This window comes from Zootoca vivipara, chromosome 4 (assembly GCF_965207765.1).
Source record: "Zootoca vivipara chromosome 4, rZooViv2.hap1.1, whole genome shotgun sequence".
NCBI classification, from domain to species: domain Eukaryota; kingdom Metazoa; phylum Chordata; class Lepidosauria; order Squamata; family Lacertidae; genus Zootoca; species Zootoca vivipara.
The window spans coordinates 26,736,263-26,755,741 of record NC_142587.1 but is presented as its reverse complement, the minus strand read 5'-3'; the positions used below and the strand labels follow the sequence as shown (position 1 = coordinate 26,755,741).

General features: G+C 42.6%; 1 protein-coding gene across 7 annotated transcripts in view; it reads left to right on the top strand.

The window, feature by feature from the left end:
- Positions 1–19,035, top strand: part of LIMS1 (LIM zinc finger domain containing 1) — a 69,419-nt gene extending 50,384 nt beyond the window's left edge. For 4 of the 7 annotated variants that reach the window (XM_088667578.1, XM_088667579.1, XM_035114568.3 and 1 more), the window contains exons 2-10: positions 1,809–1,968; positions 5,238–5,304; positions 8,671–8,791; positions 10,076–10,225; positions 11,136–11,286; positions 11,948–12,040; positions 13,950–13,998; positions 15,054–15,129; positions 17,020–19,035. In XM_088667578.1, the coding sequence (XP_088523704.1) occupies positions 1,809–1,968; positions 5,238–5,304; positions 8,671–8,791; positions 10,076–10,225; positions 11,136–11,286; positions 11,948–12,040; positions 13,950–13,998; positions 15,054–15,129; positions 17,020–17,134 (982 nt within the window). In that variant the 3' untranslated portion in view covers positions 17,135–19,035. Of the gene's footprint in view, positions 1–1,808; positions 1,969–5,237; positions 5,305–8,670; positions 8,792–10,075; positions 10,226–11,135; positions 11,287–11,947; positions 12,041–13,949; positions 13,999–15,053; positions 15,130–15,567; positions 15,769–17,019 lie in introns of all 7 variants that reach the window. The other 3 variants (XR_004692558.3, XR_004692556.3, XR_004692557.3) reach the window with 1 other exon arrangement.
- Positions 19,036–19,479: the final 444 nt, after the last annotated feature.

Here is a 19,479-nt window from a genome sequence, read left to right as displayed (position 1 = left end):
CTTTGGAATTGCAGTTGGGGGGGGGGGTGAAGGAGACCTGGCTCCTTTCTGTGTAGTATCATGGCGGCAATTCCGTACTTCGCTTGTAAGATGCCTTTCATGGGTTTGCAGCTGCTCAGAAGAGTGTAGCCTGAGGGGGTGTGGATGTCGGTGTCCCATTCCAGAATGTTGTCTGCTGCCATGTTCTTGCAAGCAGAACTGTTACTTTGGATTGAGGCCCATGTGAACAGAACAAGATTAAGGAGAAAGGTCACTTGAACTGTTCTGGCTTGTACGTTTTGTATGACTGGGTGGAAACTGGTGAGGCAGAGGATTCTGCCTCTTCGTTCTGAACAGCTAAGAGATACTCATGCAATTGTCTCTTGGGGGGACTGGGGTTATACGGGGAGCTACATTGGGAGCTACTCAGCACAATCCAAAGCAAATGAGGAGCTGCTTCATACGAGACACTTAAATTGAATCTGACAACACGTACTCTAATGAAAGCTTATGCTCAAATAAATGTGTTAGGCTTCAAAGTGACACAGGATTGCTGCTGCAACGGACTGATGTGGCTTTCCCTCTCTAAATTGCCGTGAATTAAAGGAGACTTCAGGCTACTTCAAATTTGACACTCTTACCATTTTTTGGTTGACTCATATACTCTGCAGAAGTCTAGGTCCTACATATAGTGGAATGTGGGAGTGTTTCAGGCTTGTGCATGCACTTCTACCTCCCCCCCCACAAAAAAGTACAAAAGTTGTAGGTTTCCAGGTCATAAATGCAGCCCTGTTTTCACCCCAGAAGAGATCAGCTGCTCTCTTGCCAGGTATACTGTGATGTTCATAAGAGGAAAGGGGGCATGTGATCACATGACCTCCCAGCATTCTGTTGCATCCTCCTGCCTGCAGAGTCTTATGTGTTGTGGGATGATGTGAACCAGGCCAGCGTCTCACACGTCACATTGAAATAAATGCATCTGGGATGGGGAACTCATGGCCTTCCAAATGTTGTTGCTCCAGCTCCCATCAGCCTCAGCCATTATGACCCATGGAGTTGGGAGTCCAGCAATATCTGGAAGGCTCCACAAAGATGGAGGATGCCCAATAGCAGAGTGGACAGAGGTGCTTTGGGGTCCCACATGAGAGTGTGGGGGCAGAGACATTTGCCTGGACCCTGAGGCCAGAGTAGCATCCTTGTCGGCTTTCCCTCTGCCTCCCCCAAGCTACTCTTAACAGTGCAACATAAAGAAAAACTGGGAAATTGGCTCACCAACAATAAACCACACAGCCCCCAAGAGTCTTTTTAGAGAAGGGGAAGCTTCCCTTCAACCAGAGTCCCTTAGTGGAGGCAAAGTATCTCTTCACCTGCTTGGAGGATGCTTGTGGCAGATCTTGTCCGCTGCTGCCACTGCTATTCCTTTCGCTTTTGCCTTCCTCTTCCACCTCCTCCCAGCAAGTTCCCACAATAGGAAACAGTCTTGATTGACAAGGGTGATGGTATTTCCTGTCTCTCTTTCTCAAGCTAACCCACCTCACAGGGTTGTTGTGAGGATAAAATGAAAGTGAGGGGCAAGCGTGTACACCGCTATGAGCTCCTTGGTGGAAAGATGGGAAATCAATCAATCAATTAAATAGCAACATTGCAGAAGTGGGAGCTGCATTTGCCACTGGTCCCTGGACAGGAGGGCCAGGAAGGCAGTAAAGTAAGTAGGAAAAAGTGTGTGTTTTCCTGCTGAATTGGGACAGCTGCCTATTGAAAAAGAAGCACGGTCGGCAAATCTACCTTACTTGTGTGCTTAACCCCTTTGCTCTTTGTTATCGTTACAGCAACATGGCCAACGCTCTGGCCAATGCCATGTGTGAGCGCTGCCGGGGAGGTTTCGCACCTGCGGAGAAGATTGTGAACAGCAATGGCGAGCTGTATCACGAACAGTGTTTCGTGTGTGCCCAGTGCTTCCAGCAGTTCCCCGAAGGGCTTTTTTATGAGGTTGGTTCCCCGTGGTCTTTTCACTTCTCCGTTAACTATTCCCAAACCCGTGCTGCGCCGCTTGTGTACGTTGGTCAAGGACTTGCCACAGAAATTGCTTCCTTCCCTGCAGTGTCGTTTGGGAGGCAGTTAACACAGGGTCATTTCTTTATGACTGATGCAGGTTCATTTTTCTTTACGACTGACTCCAGGCCACTGCAGTGCTTGACTTGGGATCAACCCATCTCCTATAACCTGTTTTTTAAGTGCCAGAACCTACCTCCATGTAGAAGATAGCATCTTTTGACCACCTGCAGAGTTCAGCTTAACTACAGACCCCACAGTAGCTGTGGGGGACCTTTGGCCCTAGCCGTCAGCCACACTTGCTGAGGCTGATGGGAGCTGTAGTTCCTCAACATCTGGAGGGCCGCAGCTGCTCTACAGCATAACCACAAGCTGGTCCAATACAGCAGTTATTAGAAAACAAAGCTTTTCAATCAGCCCCAACATACATGTTTAGACACTAAGCACCAGGCAACAGAATTCAACTTTAAAAAGCAGCACTGTGTTGGGTAAATAAAGATGTCCATTTGCGGAGTGATGACTTACCTATCTATGATTTTAACTTTCTGTTTTAATTATGATCTAGAGTTTTGCCCTATGCTTCCCCCAGAGAGCTAAAAATTGCCTCTCTGTTTAACCTTGTAACAACCCATTGAGATCAATTAGACCGAGAGATTGTGACTGACTCAGTGCGGGTTCATGGCCCAAGTTTGACAATCTTATCTGCTACATCGCGTACAACCACTTGGGGTTAGAACTCAGTCACCTGTAGCTTCCAGCTGTTTGCCATAGCATGCTGCAGCACAGAGAGCTAGCAACACTCGTAAGAGCTTTCTAAAATTAGGAGTGCCAATGCCAAGATGTCCAGAGGAATAATGAAACCAGATACGTATTTGCTATGTAAATGAGGAAGTCTAAGGAAATGTTGGCACGTGGTTAAGAGATGCCTGTGGAATGATGGGAGTTGTAGTTCAGGAGCATCTGTAGGGTACCACATTGCCTATCTCCATTGTGGGTTCAATCCTTGGGGATTTTACAGCTCATTTTTCTAAGGCTGAGGGTATGATTTTGAATTAGGGTTTGGTTGAATGGGATCTTTCTTTTGACTTAGTCCTCCTCAGCCCTTATCTTATCTTGTGTAGGTAAGTATCATTACTATCTTGTGTTGATACCCCAACACATTATAATTTGAAAGGCTGCCTATTTCACTATCGGAAGTTACCATATATCCTAGTCCAACTATTGGTCCATCTAGCTTAGTACTGTCTACACAGAGGCAGCGGCTCTCCAAGGGGACATTCACAGACCACAGGGATTTAACCTGCAAGTTTCTACATGCAAACCAGGTGCTCTATTACATTTTCAATTAATGCCATTATCTGTCATTTTGTACTTTTTTTTATCTCCTTTCTCATCCATGAGACTGAAGAACCAAGAGAGCCTGCTTTATGCCAGAACCCCTCTTTCTTTTGTGTTCGACTTTAGTAAACCAAGATCTCAATCCTAAACACTCTTACCAGGAAGTAAATTCTGCTAAAATCCATTGGACTTGCTTCTGAGCAAATCTTGGTAGGGTGTAATTACTTGCTGCTTCTATGAATACTGTCAGTGTATTTGTTTTATCTGTTGGAATAATAGTCCCCAAGATGCCCCCAAGGAATCGTTCAACACATTCAGCTAGGGAGGGTGGGAATTTCCAAAAAGTTAGCAAAGTGTATAGAGATTAGCAACTAGCTTACGGGCCACTTGAGACAAAATTCCCCCTTCGAAGCCTTTAATACTAGGAACTTAGGCATACGTCACCGTCAAACAAACTTCACTTCAAAGTATGGATTTGTTACAGGTCTTTGAAGCTTTCACCAATAGATCAAGAGGAAGATGAAAGTAGACTTGGCCAGAAAAATCAGGCATAATGAGCCAGAAAAACTAGAATGTAATTATAAAAGTTATTGAGAATAACTGGGCTCTATTTGCCATTGAGCAGCTGGATGAACTTGTTCAGTATATGCCTTGTGTCACATGGTGCTATGGATCTGCAGGGCCCAGCATAATATTTAGACCCCTGGTTGGAGGAACTCCTGTGATCCCAGGCTAGACAAACAGTGTATGGCAGGCATGGAGAAATTTCAGCCTGTGGGCCAAATTAAGCAAACCAGGGGTCCCTGTTCGTTTTGAGCAATCCACACTCACTTGCCTTACACTTGGTGTTACGTACGATGTCAAGTATTGGTTAGCTGAAGACACCTTTGTGCCTCATGGAGTTTGCATATGGAACTATGTGAGTCCATTGATCAGCTGATTGCCCATGCAAACAAAAGGAGGCCACCTGATGTCATTGTGACACCAGGACGTTGGCTGTGAGCACCTGGCAAACTTTGCCCACACACTCTTCTGCATCCCCTAAAACATTTTTACCATCTCCTTCCTTAATCCTGTCACCTTTGCAGGTCCAACTGGGTCTACTAAGCTGTCTAGTGTTTTAACCTTCTCTTTCCCTGGGAGCAGGATCCAGATCCACCCGGGGTCCTGATCTGGCTGCGGTTTTGTCACAGAGAGAAACCTGAAATATTTAACTTTCTGTAATAAACGTTGCAGTCTGTCTCATTGGTACCTGCCCACCCCACGCACATACTTGGAAGTTAATCTGAATGACATAATAAGTCATACACTGAAGTGGGGGTTGCAATCTCTGGAATAATGATTTGTATGCCCATTTATATAGATGGTTGGTATGAATATTCCCGTCTTTACAGACGTGTTTCCTGCAATACAGTAGAGTGCGGTTTCAGGAAATGTAGGGGACAGAAAGGATCTAATGAGCCAGCAGAAAGTGCTTCCTGTTCTGAATACCAGCACAGGTGTTTATTATTTTGATCCAGTTAAGCAAATGTGACTACGAGCTGATTCCGTGCCCAGATTGTTTTAGCATCCTGTCAGAATCCAGCCATCTAACATAAACTCCACCACAGCCTGCCAGATTTCTTGTGCAAATCATTCCCTGTGGCATAATAATATACAAGCAAAACTTGTTAAACAATCCGATGGATTAGCAGAGCTTCAGTTCCTTTCTGCCATAAAATCAGGCTGAATCCTCTTTTTACAACAACAACAAAACAAAAAAACAGTTGAAAGAACCCAGAAATTGTCCGGCCATTTATATGTATGAAACTTGAAGTGCTATACTTTTCAGTATTCCTCTTAATTCCTTTGTGTCTTGCTTTTTCTAGTTTGAAGGAAGGAAATATTGTGAACATGACTTTCAGATGCTTTTTGCTCCTTGCTGCCATCAGTGTGGTAAGTTCTAGAATATATATATATTAAATTTTAGAATGTTTTATAAAGATAATGTGGACATCCAAACGTGGAAGGAGAGGGACATATGCTGTTTAAAGAAAACAAAGCAGGTCTTGAACACAAGCAAGATTTTGTTACATATCTGCCAGGATGATGACTGTCTACAGCTGTACACCCAGATGGTATTCATCTGAACATAAGCCTGCTTAGGGCATTTGTTTGTTTCCCCCCGCGATTAACACAGAGAAGGAAGCATGGGCAAAGGTGCTTGTTCTCCGCCATCCTCCATGAATTGGGAGGCGAAAGTTTGTAGTGGGAAGACTGCTGTACTCCTGTAGGGTTCAGTGTCTGATTTAGAAGCTACCACATACCTCAGTGGCAATGTATTTGTTTGAGTGCAGAAGGTCCCAGATTCAATCCCTAGCACAGACATCCCCAGCCTTCGGCCCTCCAGATGTTTTGGAGTACAATTCCCATAATCCCTGACCACTGGTCCTGTTAGCTAGGGATCATGGGAGTTGTAGGCCAAAACATCTGGAGGGCCGCAGGTTGGGGATGCCTGCCCTAGCATCTCAAGTAGGGTTGGGTGTGACTCTTGACTCAAATCCTAGAGAGACACACAGACAGTGAGTGCAAATAATCCTGAGCTAGATGGTCTGACTTAAGGCAGCTTCCTGTTATGTATATAAATAAAATTTTGATGATATGCAAAGGAGCAGAGTAGCTTACAGCTAGGAAGCTAAATAACTTCTAGGTGATTGATAGCTTCTTTGTAAAGACTATACAGTCATACCCTGGATCTCAAACAAGTTGGCTCCCAAACAAATTGGCTCCCAAACGATCAAAACCCGGAAGTGAGTATTCCGGTTCTCAAATGTTCTTTTGGAAGCCGAACATCTGACAGGGTTTCCGCAGCTTCCGATTGGCTGCAGGATCTTCCTGCAGCCAATCAGAAGCTGTGCTTTGGTTTCAAAACGTTTTGGAAGTCAAACGGACTTGCGGAACGGATTCCGTTAGACTTCGAAGATACATCTGTACAATGTCCAGACTTTATATTCAAAAGAACTTCACTTTCATAAACATAGAATTGAGAAGAATATATTTACAGCAGGCATCCCCAAACTTCGTCCCTCCAGATGTTTTGCACTACAGTTCCCATCATCCCTGACCACTGGTCTTGTTAGCTAGGGATCATGGGAGTTGTAGGCCAAAACATCTGGAGGGCCGCAGTTTGGAGATGCCTGATTTACAGTCTCGTGCTTATTCAAACATGGGTATGTTCTCACTAGAATTGTAGATTTAAGTCTTTTTACTTGGACTTACAAGCAAAACTGTTGAGAATTGCACCACAGTTTTACCTCATTCAGGCCTTACAGTTTCTTATGAAGAGTTTTGGGGTTTTTTTACTTTCACTTGCAGCAATATTCTCTTTGCTCCTTTCAGAGAGTTCCTGCACAGGTTTCTCCCTATTAACGTTTAGGGATCCTCCTCTGTTTCACTTCAGACAGATCACACTGACACAACACTGTCCTCAGCAGTATCCTGAAAAACCTCTCTCAGCAGCCATTCTCCTTACACAGAGAAAGATAAGCAGCAGAAAGCAGTTAAAAAACAACAGTTACTGGAATAACAATCACAACAGAAATGGAATGCCTCTCTTGCATGACTCACAATCAGCCAATCACAAGAGAACTACTGTCAGAGGGGGGGGGGAACCCATGTTAAAAGTACACAGTAATTTAACATAAGTAAACATTCCCATTTCAGGAAATTGAATCATTATCCTTAACACTTCCTTAGTTCCTAAACACTTTTTAAACCTACAGCCTATTGAATACTCAAAAGAAAATGCTTTTAACTGTGGTATTTTTTGTGGCATCTATGCCTGAGAGCCTCCCTACTATTCCACAGACAATTAAGGCCCACCCCCACGGCAGGCTAAACTGGGTCTCTAGATTGTGGCATGTACTGAATCCCACTTAAGCCTCCCTAAGTTTGTTTCACTTAAAAGCAAAGTGAGGGCTATTAAATAGGAATTTCAACCTTCAAAAGTAACCAGACCAAAATATCTTGTTTCCCCCACTTGCTGTGCCCTTTGGCAAGAGCAACAGGTCAAATAACTTAATTAGAATGAGATAATATTCTGTTTATCAGGCACAGGAATGCTATTTCTGGAACTAACTGGGAGATTCCTAAAGTAACCTATCAAAAAAAAAAAAGGTCAGCAGAAAGAAACCGAGAGTTGTCTCGGTAATACTGTAGACAGAATTGAGTAGGATTTTTTTTCCCCAGGAGTGTCAGAGCTCTGCCTTATTGTGAGGAGTGGAATTAGATAGGAAGCAAGAGTTTGGAGCTTGCTTTGCATACTGCACTGAGGCAGCTGCATTTTCCAAGTGGATCTTGCCCATTTTGGAAGGAGAAAGTGTTCCATATACTCACAGCTCTCCGTCTTCCACACCCAATAAAGCCCCCTGGACTATGGCAATTGTGTTTAGATGCCTAGAAGGAGGAATCTCCAGGCCAATTAACCCCGGGGCGAAACCTGATATGAATTGCCTGCAGGCAGCAGTGAAATCTGGAAAGGTAAAAGGAAGTTTTATGACAGAGCTGGAAAAGGAGAGGTGGCTCCCAAAACTGAGGGAAATTGCAGCATCTTAAAAATATATGAGAACTAAAACACTTCATTATTATTATTGTTGTTGTTGTTGTTGTTGTTGTTATCCATTACAATCCAGTCCTTTCTGCACATGTCCACTATCATCTTGTTGTCAGCCCTCTTAATAGCTTTATTGGCACCCTGTTTTTGAGGGGGAGGAAAGGACCATGAGCATTAAATTATTGGAAGCCCAAATTACAAGATACTGTATTTAGACACAGTTTTCCACAATACTTAGGTTTTCAGATTAAGAGCTTCTTTAGCAGCCGTTGACTGATCTCCAGTGTTAAGTCACATTTGGAAAAGACACATTGAAATTAATGAGCTGAACTCTACTCCTAAGTATGACAGACACTCATTGTATTTCTGTGTTTCATTTTTGCTTTGTACTCCTATTATTTCAGGAACTCAGCCTGACCAAAATTTCATTGGGTAACATAAATTTCATTGGGTAAAATTATCTGAATTTGCTCGTTGAGGTTGAAACATGGCAGTAGACAGGGATATAAAAATATTGTTGCTATTTTGCTTTGTTTACTTCCGGGAGGACACAGATATTTTGGGAGGAATTCAGCAAAGTGCTAAGCAGATCCTGGTGGAACGACCTGCCCTCTCATTAGTTATATCCCACACCATATTATTATCTCCAGCACCATAGCATTTAAAATTTAACTCTTTTTAAAACATCCTGGTATGTTATTGACTTGCAGGAGAGTTCATTATTGGTCGTGTTATTAAAGCTATGAACAACAGCTGGCATCCAGAATGTTTCTGCTGTGATATCTGCCAACAGGTATTGGCAGACATTGGATTTGTGAAGAATGCTGGCAGGTATTGTTCAACTTCTTTTGTCTTGACTCTTGACACTGAGCATTGTCAATTGATGGCAAGGTCATAATGATTTCAGGATTTTGTCCTATCAAAAATAACGCAGCAGCTTTTTAAATGGTGGCCGGCTTTTTGGCATTTTGGAAGTATAGCATTAAACATACTTTCAAAACTATAACCAAGACAGCAGTTGCAAACGGGGTTTCATGGAATCATGGATGTTGTAGTTGCATTCAACTTTGTGGAGATGAAACATGCTAGACCCCCACCCCACCCCCACTGGCCCTACCACCTTTCGTTGAGGGTGTGGCTGTCAATGAGTGACATTTGTATCCTGGAAGTATAGGGCTGGAACCAAAGAACGATGCATGGAAGATAATTGCCACAGTTGCTCTGCAAATTTCTGCAGTGCTATATAAGTAAGTCCCATGCTTCTGTGTGTGCAAAAGGTTGTGCAGCCAGAACATCGTCCTTGGATTTAGTTTTGCTTTTCTTAAGCAACAGTTTTGTGTGAGATATGAAACAGCTCTTGGGTAAGAAGATGCCTTCTGCATGTGGAAGAGCAGAACCCAGCTCCTATGCTCCCTCCATTCTAAAGGTTCTACAACCAGAAGCACTATGCTCACATTACAGCCATACCTCGGTTTAAGTACGCTTCGGTTTGAGTACTTTCAGTTTTAGTACTCCGCGGACCCGTCTGGAATGGATTAATCCACTTCCCATTACTTTCAATGGGAAAGTTCGCTTCAGGTTAAGTACGCTTCAGGTTAAGTACAGACTTCTGGAACCAATTGTGTACTTAAACCAAGGTACCACTGTATATCTAAGAGCTACAATATACTTTTAATATATTTAATCTGATCATGATATTAGAAGATCATAACTCGCTGCAGGCTATAAGCCTAACTGACCTTCAGCTCTATAATGGCATTCTGAGACAGTTTTCATAGGCTATAATACCGGGTCAGAGCCTATATCATTGTTCTGCACCAAAATAGTTTTAGAGCAGTTTTTTTTATTGGCAAAATTTATACTTGCACATTAGATTTGAGAAATTTAGGGGCAGAGAATGACTTTCTGCTGGAAGACCAGTAAAATAACTGTTTTATGGTAAGGTTTGTGGTTTTCTTTTCTTTCTTTCTTTTTGTTATGGATTATTACTTGTTTCTTTTCTAAAAAGCTGAAGCAAAAGCCCTTGTTACATTTTTGTGGGTTAAAAACAAAACAAAACCCAGTTCTAGGAAGATGGTTTCTTTTCATTGCTGTTTCTCCTTTGATCTCTCTTAGACACCTTTGCCGTCCTTGCCACAATCGTGAGAAAGCCAGGGGCATGGGCAAATACATTTGCCAAAAGTGCCATGCTATCATCGAAGAACAACCCCTCATCTTCAAAAATGACCCTTACCACCCTGATCACTTCAACTGTGCCAATTGCGGGTAACAGGAACTTGGTCTTTTTGTTTTTTAAATCTTTACAATGGAAACTTTAGTATCAGAGTGTTTGATAATTAAGCGTGAATGCAAATACACAATCCTACCACACATTTACCAGTGAATAAGATATTTATAAACCTCTTGCAGCCTGGTCCCAAATAATTTCCATTGTGTTCAGTTGGAGTGAGTGTGTGTAGGACCCATTCTGCACATACTTTCACAGAAGTAAGTCCCCAGGTCATATGTATACATATGACCACTTTACTTTCCTCAGCAAGGCCTTTTTAGCTGGGAAGAACTTGGTCTAGCTGAGGCTCTGTCTACAGTAGTATAAACTATTCAGGTTTCTACACTCAACTTGTAAAATAGCCTATTGAGATGAGAGGAATTTGGCTGAGGCACGGCACAGTTTATAGGCCCTGCTTCTTTAATTCTCTAAGCAGGTTGTTACTTTTACTTTTGAGAAGGGTTGTATTAATTTTGCCCCAGATGTATTTTACCTCAGCAGGAGTTCCGTGATATCACTTTGAACAGCCTGCCTTCTGTTGAGTGGACCATCTACAAATTTTCACTGGTGCTCCTACAGACCAAAAGCATTATTGGCTATTCTCATTTTGTGCAACACGAATCCCCACTTGAAATGGATGCCATGGGGCTTAAATCTGAAAAAAATGGTTTGTTTTCCCAAGGATCATTTCATATGACACCTTTCATGCCGTTGTATTTGGTTTTCAGCTGCTGGCCCAACAGTTCCCAAATATTTTGCTGCGGGTATTCATTCCAGTTTGTAACCAAATATATAATAATAATAATAAAATCATGTTTTCTTTTGCCACTGTATCCACCAGTTGAAATGCATGCCTGTGTTTTCCTTTGCTGTGTCTTCACATTTCTTTTGGTACCTCATGAACAGAAAGGAACTAACTGCTGACGCCCGAGAACTGAAGGGGGAACTGTACTGCTTGCCTTGCCATGACAAAATGGGCGTCCCCATCTGTGGAGCATGCAGGAGGCCAATTGAAGGACGAGTGGTGAATGCAATGGGCAAACAGTGGCATGTGGAGGTGAGCCTTGCGTGTTGCTTGCTACTGTAAGGATGGGTGCAACAACCTAGATAATAATAGGTCAGAGAAAGGAGTCCTCAAAATAGGGAATTCTGTGTAACTTCATAGGTTGCGGTAAAGGGACCCCTGACGGTTAAGTCCAGTCGTGGATGACTCTGGGGTTGCGGCGCTCATCTCGCGTTACTGGCCGAGGGAGCTGGTGTACAGCTTCCAGGTCATGTGGCCAGCATGACTAAGCTGCTTCTGGCAAACCAGAGCAGCACACAAAAACGCCGTTTACCTTCCCGCCGGAGCGGTACCTATTTATCTACTTGCACTTTGACGTGCTTTCAAACAAAAGAGGACCAAAAAAAAGGGAAGTACAAAGGAAAACACCAGAATAATAACTCTTGTCTAATCATTTTAATAGCAATACTTAAGGTTTTGTCCAGAGTTCTGCTTTGTGCAATGGGATTCTCCTTCCTTTCATTTCCTCACATGCCCTCAGAATTAGCTCCAGCTTTCTGGAGCAAACACTTAACTTGCTCCAGTACAGTGAGTTAAGAAGCAAAAATTACGTAAATTATTTGCTCAAGATCACATAGGGATTAATGCAGATGAATTATCACTACATAAAACTGAAGGTAACCCATACTTCTTCCCACCCCGCCCCCCCTTGCAGCATTTTGTTTGTGCGAAGTGTGAGAAGCCATTCCTAGGCCACCGTCACTACGAGAGGAAGGGGCTGGCGTATTGTGAGACCCACTACAACCAGGTATGGCTGCGTCTTGGATTTTGTACATTCAGCCAGAGACTTTTAGTATGTTAACTCTGAAACTTCGCTCTGTCCACATTTTTTGTCTCGTAGCAAGTGCTGGTATGTGTCAAACCATGTAGATTTGACATTCAATGGATATGCAGCATTTAATGAGGTCAAAAAAAAAAAAGAACAACAATTTGCTTGTAAAGCTTCTAATTCAATGATGGCCTACCTTTAATAGGCAAACTTTTAGATTGGAATATCTGCCTTTTTTATTGGTTCTTCACCTCAAAAACACATTTGGAGAACTGGTTTAAATTTGAAGCTGGAAAACTATATTGCACATTTGCAATATTTTGCAGTGTAGCAATCCAATCTATGAATTCAAATGCATTTGTGTCTGTGTGTGTTTTCATTTCAGCTTTCGTTACACATAGAAATTATTATTTTTCCTGTTAATTACTGAATTAGAAGAATCATATAAAATATGGTCTAAAATATTCAGAATATAGTCATTTCTTTATTTTAGCCTGTTTAAAACTTTTCCATCTGAGGTTTGTGTGTGTGTGTTTATCGTGTTCATAGGTCCTATTGATCCTTTCACATTTCCAATGATCTCTAATAAATTATTACTGAGTTTAAGTTTAAAGACTCCTTTCCCCTATTAATAGCTTTTTGTGTGTGCGCTTGTTTTTAACAGCTGCCATCATACAGATGTGGACCACTGCACGAAAACCTATTGTGAAATCCTAGACCATGCAGTGTGCTCACTTTAAACTGGGCAGTGTTTAAGAGTGCACCCCCAAGTGGTCACTTGGGGTTATAGCTCAGACCACACACTTAAGCTGCCAGGTCCAACCTTTGGCGTCTCCAGATCAGGCTCAGAAAGACATTTGTCTTGTTGGAGAGCCAATGGCAGTCAGTATAGTAGACAGCACTGAGCTAGAGGTCTTACTTGGTGTAAAACAGCTGCTTGTATTCCTAGCTCAGTTGGCAGAGCAGGAGACTCTTAATCTCAGGGTCATGGGTTCAGGCCCCATAGAATCATAGAGTTGGAGGAGACCACAAGGGCCATCCAGTCCAACCCCCTGCCAAGCAGGAAACACCATCAAAGCATTCTTGACATATCCCTGTCAAGCCCCCGCTTAAAGACCTCCAAAGAAGGAGACTCCACCACACTCCTTGGTAGCAAATTCCACTGCCGAACAGCTCTTACTGTCAGGAAGTTCATCCTAATGTTTAGGTGGAATCTTCTTTCTTTTGTAGTTTGAATCCATTGCTCCGTGTCCGCTTCTCTAGAGCAGCAGAAAACAATCTTTCTCCCTCCTCCATATGGCATCCTTTCATATATTTGAACATGGCTATCATATCACCCCTGACCATCACCCATGATGGTTAAAAGATCATGCATTGCAGGGGGTTTGACCAGATGACCCTCGTGGTCCCGTCCAACTCTACAGTTCTCTTTCTATATCTGAATGTGTTGGCTCCAGTTCCTGGCCCCCTTCTTCCCTAGCTCCCCTGGGGGTTGAAGGATCCTGCTGAATGGGGCGGGCTATGACACAAGGGCCCAAGAGGAGCCCTGAATATTTGGTAGAGGGGGAAATGGGGATTTCACCTTAGCCTTCTGCACCACAGCCCACTTCACTCATCAGGGTCCCTCAAGGGAGCATTGGGGGGGCAGGCTGCAGGGGGGGGCAGCTTCCACAAACACCATTAAATACATATTTCTCTCAATCCAAACTAGTGTGTGTAGCTTCCTTTTTAAAAAATCAATTCATAATTACTTAAGAGATTTTTTCCTACTTAATCTGTTGTGCTAATGAGAAAGCATATGTTTTTAATATGTCCCAACTGCTGATTTTCATTTTCCAAAGTTTTATGAATACTTGCATGACTATGCAATATTTTCCCATTTCCACAGCTCTTTGGTGATGTTTGCTTCCACTGTAATCGTGTGATTGAAGGAGATGGTGAGTCTCTGTGCTGATGTGCTTGTGTCTTCATTTCAGCGTTGTTGCTTTTTTTTTTTTTAAAAAAAAAAACCCACTTAATACAAGTGATTTAAGAAAGGAGACGCACACTGCAGGATAACAGTTGAAGTTCAGTTCAAAATAAAATACTCAAAATGCACATAAAATACACATGATGCTAAGCATGAGCCTGAAATATTATTTCACGAAACTGTTTAGGCATTGATAGTGGGTTTCCAAGTCAGCTTATAGTCAAAAAACAGCAATCACAAAATATAGTGAGGCAAATGAAAGTGGGCTTGATTTGAAAGTTCTCAGATTCATTCATTCATTCATTCATTCATTAAATTTCTCATACTGCCCTTCATCCAAAGCTCATGGGTGGTTTACAGTTTAGCAACACAAAAATACATACCATAATAACAAATAAAAACACAATTTGTGGTTTAGACCACAGAGCCACCCGTGTCCCTATTGTGTAAATAATACGCAGTTTCAAACAACGCAATAGTGATTTCAAAGACTTTGTGTAACTCTCTTAAACATTGCTGTGGAATATATATATATAGGGACGCGGGTGGCTTTGACCACTGAGCCTCATGGGCTTGCTGATCGGAAGGTCAGCGGTTTGAATCTGCGTGATGGAGTGAGCTCCCATTGCTCTGTCCCAGCTCCTGCCAACCTAGCAGTTCAAAAGCATGCCAGTGAGTGCAAGTAGATAAATAAGTACCACTGCGGCGGGAAGGTAAACGCCATTTCCGTGCACTCTGGTTTCCATCACAGTGTCCCCTTGTGCCAGAAGCAGTTTAGTCATGCTGGCCACATGACCCGGAAAGCTGTCCACATGACCCGGAAAGCTGTCTGTGGACAAACACCGGCTCCCTTGGCCTGAAAGTGAGATGAGAGCCGCAACCCCATAGTCACCTTTAACTGGACTTAAACATCCAGGGGTCCTTTACCTTTTTTACCTTACCTGCCATGGAATTCCGATGATAAATATCTACTCTGCCACTGGTAAACAGATGGCTAATCCTGTCATTTCTCCCCTTTCTCAGTTGTGTCGGCATTGAACAAGGCATGGTGCGTGAACTGCTTCGCGTGCTCTACTTGCAACACTAAGCTAACACTCAAGTAAGTTTATCAGATGTTCATGATAATACATGAAGCGGTGATGTGGCCATGTTTGTACATGTCAAACCATGGTTTGTTTAGCCGCAGCGTGGCTTGTATCTGCAGGTTCACACGCCCTGGATAACCATGGTTTGTTTGGTGCCGGCGATGTTGCTGAACTCCCATCATCCCCGAACATTGGCTATGTTAGCTGGGCCTGATGGGAATTGGAGCACAGGGTTCCTTCATTGTAGCACACATGCAGTATGCTTTTTGTCTTTTGTGAGTTGCCATTAACGATGCAGCCCTTGCCAAGTGTCAGAGACATCTTTTCCTATTAGTATATTTACTACTTTAACTCCCTCTCTGTTTCCTGCTGAATTCTCCTTGATTTTGCTTCACCTGGATCTTGATTCTATCCTGTTCTCTCCTCCATTCCTTCTTTCCCCACCCGTGAAGGGACAAGTTTGTTGAAATCGATCTCAAACCTGTCTGCAAACACTGTTACGAGAAAATGCCGGAAGAATTTAAGAGGAGGCTCGCCAAACGGGAGCGAGAAGCAAAGGATAAAGACAAACAGAAAAAGAAAAAGCCTGTCTGCCTGTAAACATGCTTTCTTCCTACCTCCCAGCAACTGCGCTCCTTCCTTTCTTCCTTTCGGTCAGTTTTAGGGAGTTCTCTTCTTTTTAGCTTTTAGGGGCAAGAAACCTTTTGCTGCACCTTCCCTCCTGGGCAGTTTTCCAAGGGGCGCATATCAGTGGTGGGTGGCCCAAGAGACAAAAGTAGGTGGGATATGAATGCATACTTTACTTTTATACAGCAGGTGTGGCCCTCCAATGAGCACCACACAAAAAGGGCAACTTCATTCTGAGTAACTGGACTAATTTACATGCGAGTCCTTTGTCCCCAAAACACACGTGGAGCTCTCTAGGTGACATACTCTTCTAGCGCTGATGTTTGTTTTGTATTTGTGTCTGTTAGAACATAGCTATTGAGGTGAGAGGCAACGTGAACATATCTATCCCAAGGCATTTGAAAATATTTATCCCAAGGAAGTTCCCTGGGAACAAAGATAGTGGGTGGTAGTCAACAAAGTTTTACTTGTAGTAGACCTCTGGAAAGTAATGGACCTAACTCAGTCATATTCCTTAATTCCAGTGAGCCTGCCCTGCGTAAAATTTAGTTGAAATACCACCCTGTGCACCCACAAAGCAAAGCTTTGCCACCCCTCTCATAGGATACTGCTAGACCGGGGAGATTCTTGTAGAAGCACCTCCACCAAGACTGGGAAAGAGTCTTCCATCATTGTGGACCTGATAAGAAATAATGGCAATCTTCGGATTCAAGATTTCCCCAACATCATTTTAAATGGATTCATAATAATGATTTTATTTTATTTAAAAAAAACCACAGTTCATCCTTACGAGTGACTTCAGGTGTGCATTTTGGGGCTCAGAGCCATAGCCTTTACAAGGAACATAACATGTCTGATTTTTAAAGTCACCATCTGTGTGAATGCTGCAGAACACTATTCTGTGCTGCACATCATATAATGATAAGTGAGGTGGCGATCACTCTTTTGCCTGCACTTCTTTATGGTGGGAGAGCATGATGCCTAGAAACATAAACTAATAAATGTGTATGTGTAAAACCGCCCTAAGACCACCCACTTTCCCCTCAGATGTGGGGATTTAAATTATGAATCCTTAGAGGACTAGTACAAATCCTTGTCTTTATAAAATTGTAAAAAAAAAAGAGAAGAAGTAAAAATAGTGTAACCTACACTCAGTTTGGGGTGGTGGTGGTAATTTATATATAAAATTAGTTTCCAGCGAAACCTATGAAAAGGTTATTATTTGCATTAAGACTTTGTTCTTTCCCCACCACTCTTTTTTTGTGTGCTCATTTTAGAAACAAGTTTGTGGAATTTGATATGAAGCCTGTCTGCAAGAAGTGCTATGAGAAGTTTCCACTGGAGCTCAAGAAGCGACTGAAGAAATTGGCTGAGACGTTGGGAAGAAAGTGAGGTCCTCCTCTCCAGATCTCATCTTGCTGTGCAAAGTTTAGGAAGTGATATTACAGACTTATTTTTGTTGAGTCTATGAAACCTAAGTGCAAAAAAGAGAGAGTATTCCTCTGCATGACTAGCTTCATATTAAAATGTTTGCCTCGCTACCTTGACAGTATACCTCTAAAAAACTCTTTACATGTTATGTAACCTCATATCCAACCATTTAAAAAAATCTGTATTTTACACGTATATAAATTTGTAGATATATACATTGTATATTTGCTTAGTAAGGGGCAACTGAAAAAGACCCAAATTGGTGCTGAATAGCCTAATTTAACATATCTAGCAGATCCCCTCACCAAGTAGACCAAACCTCATTTTACACTAAACTCTGGCATTGTTTGTTCTGCCATGCAAGCGAAGCACATGGTCTGTTCAAGCAAATACCCTGAGGCTGCAATTCTATACAGACTTACCCAGGAGTATGTACCATTAAATTCTGTGGGACTTCTTAGTAGACATATGTAGGATTGATTGCACAGCCAAACCCCAACAAAGGTGTTTGGCTGGATCGTGGCAGTAGAATTGAATTGCTTCCGACACATAGACATTCTTGGTCTTGAGCTCAATGTCTTCTACCAGTGTTCTTGTGGCATAAGTGAGGGATTAGAGGATTCTAGCTGCTAAAGTACCTTTTCCTTTGCTGTGAGCCCTGATACAGTATACAGTGGTGCCTTGACTTACAAATTTAATCCGTTCCGAAGGCACCTTCGTAGGTCGAAAAATTCCTAAGTCGATTTCCCATAGGAATGCATTGGAAGTTGAAAAATTCGTAAGTTGAAGCAACCCCATCTAAAAATTTGTAAGCTGAAAAAACCCTATCTAAAACCGCCGCTTCCGTTCGGGTGTCGAGAAATTCGTAAGTGTGCGGCCATTTGCCCCATTCGTAAGTTGAAAAATTCGGTTGCCGAATCGTCCGTAAGTCGAGGTACCACTGTACGTTAAAAATTAGGAGTCCAATGCACACACTTCATGTTACTGAAGCAAGGAGTTATTGTTGCTTGAAGTCTGTTTGCAAACTATTGCTGTTGCCCTGAGGAAAACTTTAAAAAACGAAACGAACTAGCATTCTCAACATTAGAAGTCCATATTCTGCCAGGAAGCCTTGTTGATCATGCCTGCTAACTTACCAGAAAGAACTCTAAATGTCCAAGACTGCAGTCTTATATCCACTCATCTGGAAGCAAGCCCTAGTGAACTGAGTGGGTTTACTTTTGAGTAGACACATCTAGAATTGCATTGTAAATTACAGAGATTCCATTCTTCACAGCTCCTTGGATGCGAATCATAGCGAAGCCTATACAACAAATGCTTTGTTCAGAGATTAATAGTGTTTGTAATTAATTGGTGTGAGCAGAGTCTTGGCTGTCGTTCTCAAAGAACTACAGAAAGACAACTCTGGGATGCGTCGTTAGAAGACTGCGGCTCAGAGCTGGAAACGGCAGCATAATAGTTCTATATCATGAGAAATATGTCTACGCAGAGCTACTTGAATTTTGTGGATTCCTTCTATGTAACAGAGATATTCCTCTGTGCTTTTGTATTTCATTTCCTTGTCGTGCCTTATTCTGCCATACTTAAAGCAATATTAGTCAAAATATGTACCCTTTGTATACTGTTATTTTGTATTTTTATGCAGAAAATATATGCCCAGTATTTGAAAAGGTTAAGCATTTTTAAGATTTGGTTTTTTTCCCTAATGATGGAAGATGCTTGAGTTTTTCAAAAACACATTTTCCGACTCAGCTTGGTTATTTTTAAATAGTATCTGAAATAGAAATCTGAAAGCACCCTTGTTCCCACTGAATGCCTCTTGTGCCACTAGGTCAATAAAATACACTGTTAACGACTTGCAATTTCTAGCCTCTATGCCATGCTGTGCCTCCGGCACACCTCCCTGCATCCCATTGCCATGGTGCCCGTTAGCCCCAGCAGCATAGACAGCAGCAACTGCACACCTGCCAGAGCGCAGGTATCCTTATCAGCACTGGTTAGGAGGAGCAAAGCCTATATAAAGAAGAGGAAGGTTGAGTTCACAGCTCCTGAGGATTGCAGCCTTCTTAGGACAAAGGTTTGAGATCCCCCTAGGGCAGGCATAGGCAACCTTGGCTCTCCAGATGTTTTGGAACTGCAACTCCCATGATCCCTAGCTAACAGGGCCAGTGGTCAGGGATCATGGGAGTTGTAGTTCCAAAACATCTGGAGAGCCAAGGTTGCCTATGCCTGCCCTAGGGTGAAAAGAACTCAATCCGTGTGGAGAAGTCTGTGAGCAGTTTGGTACCACAGTCCCCAATTGATGG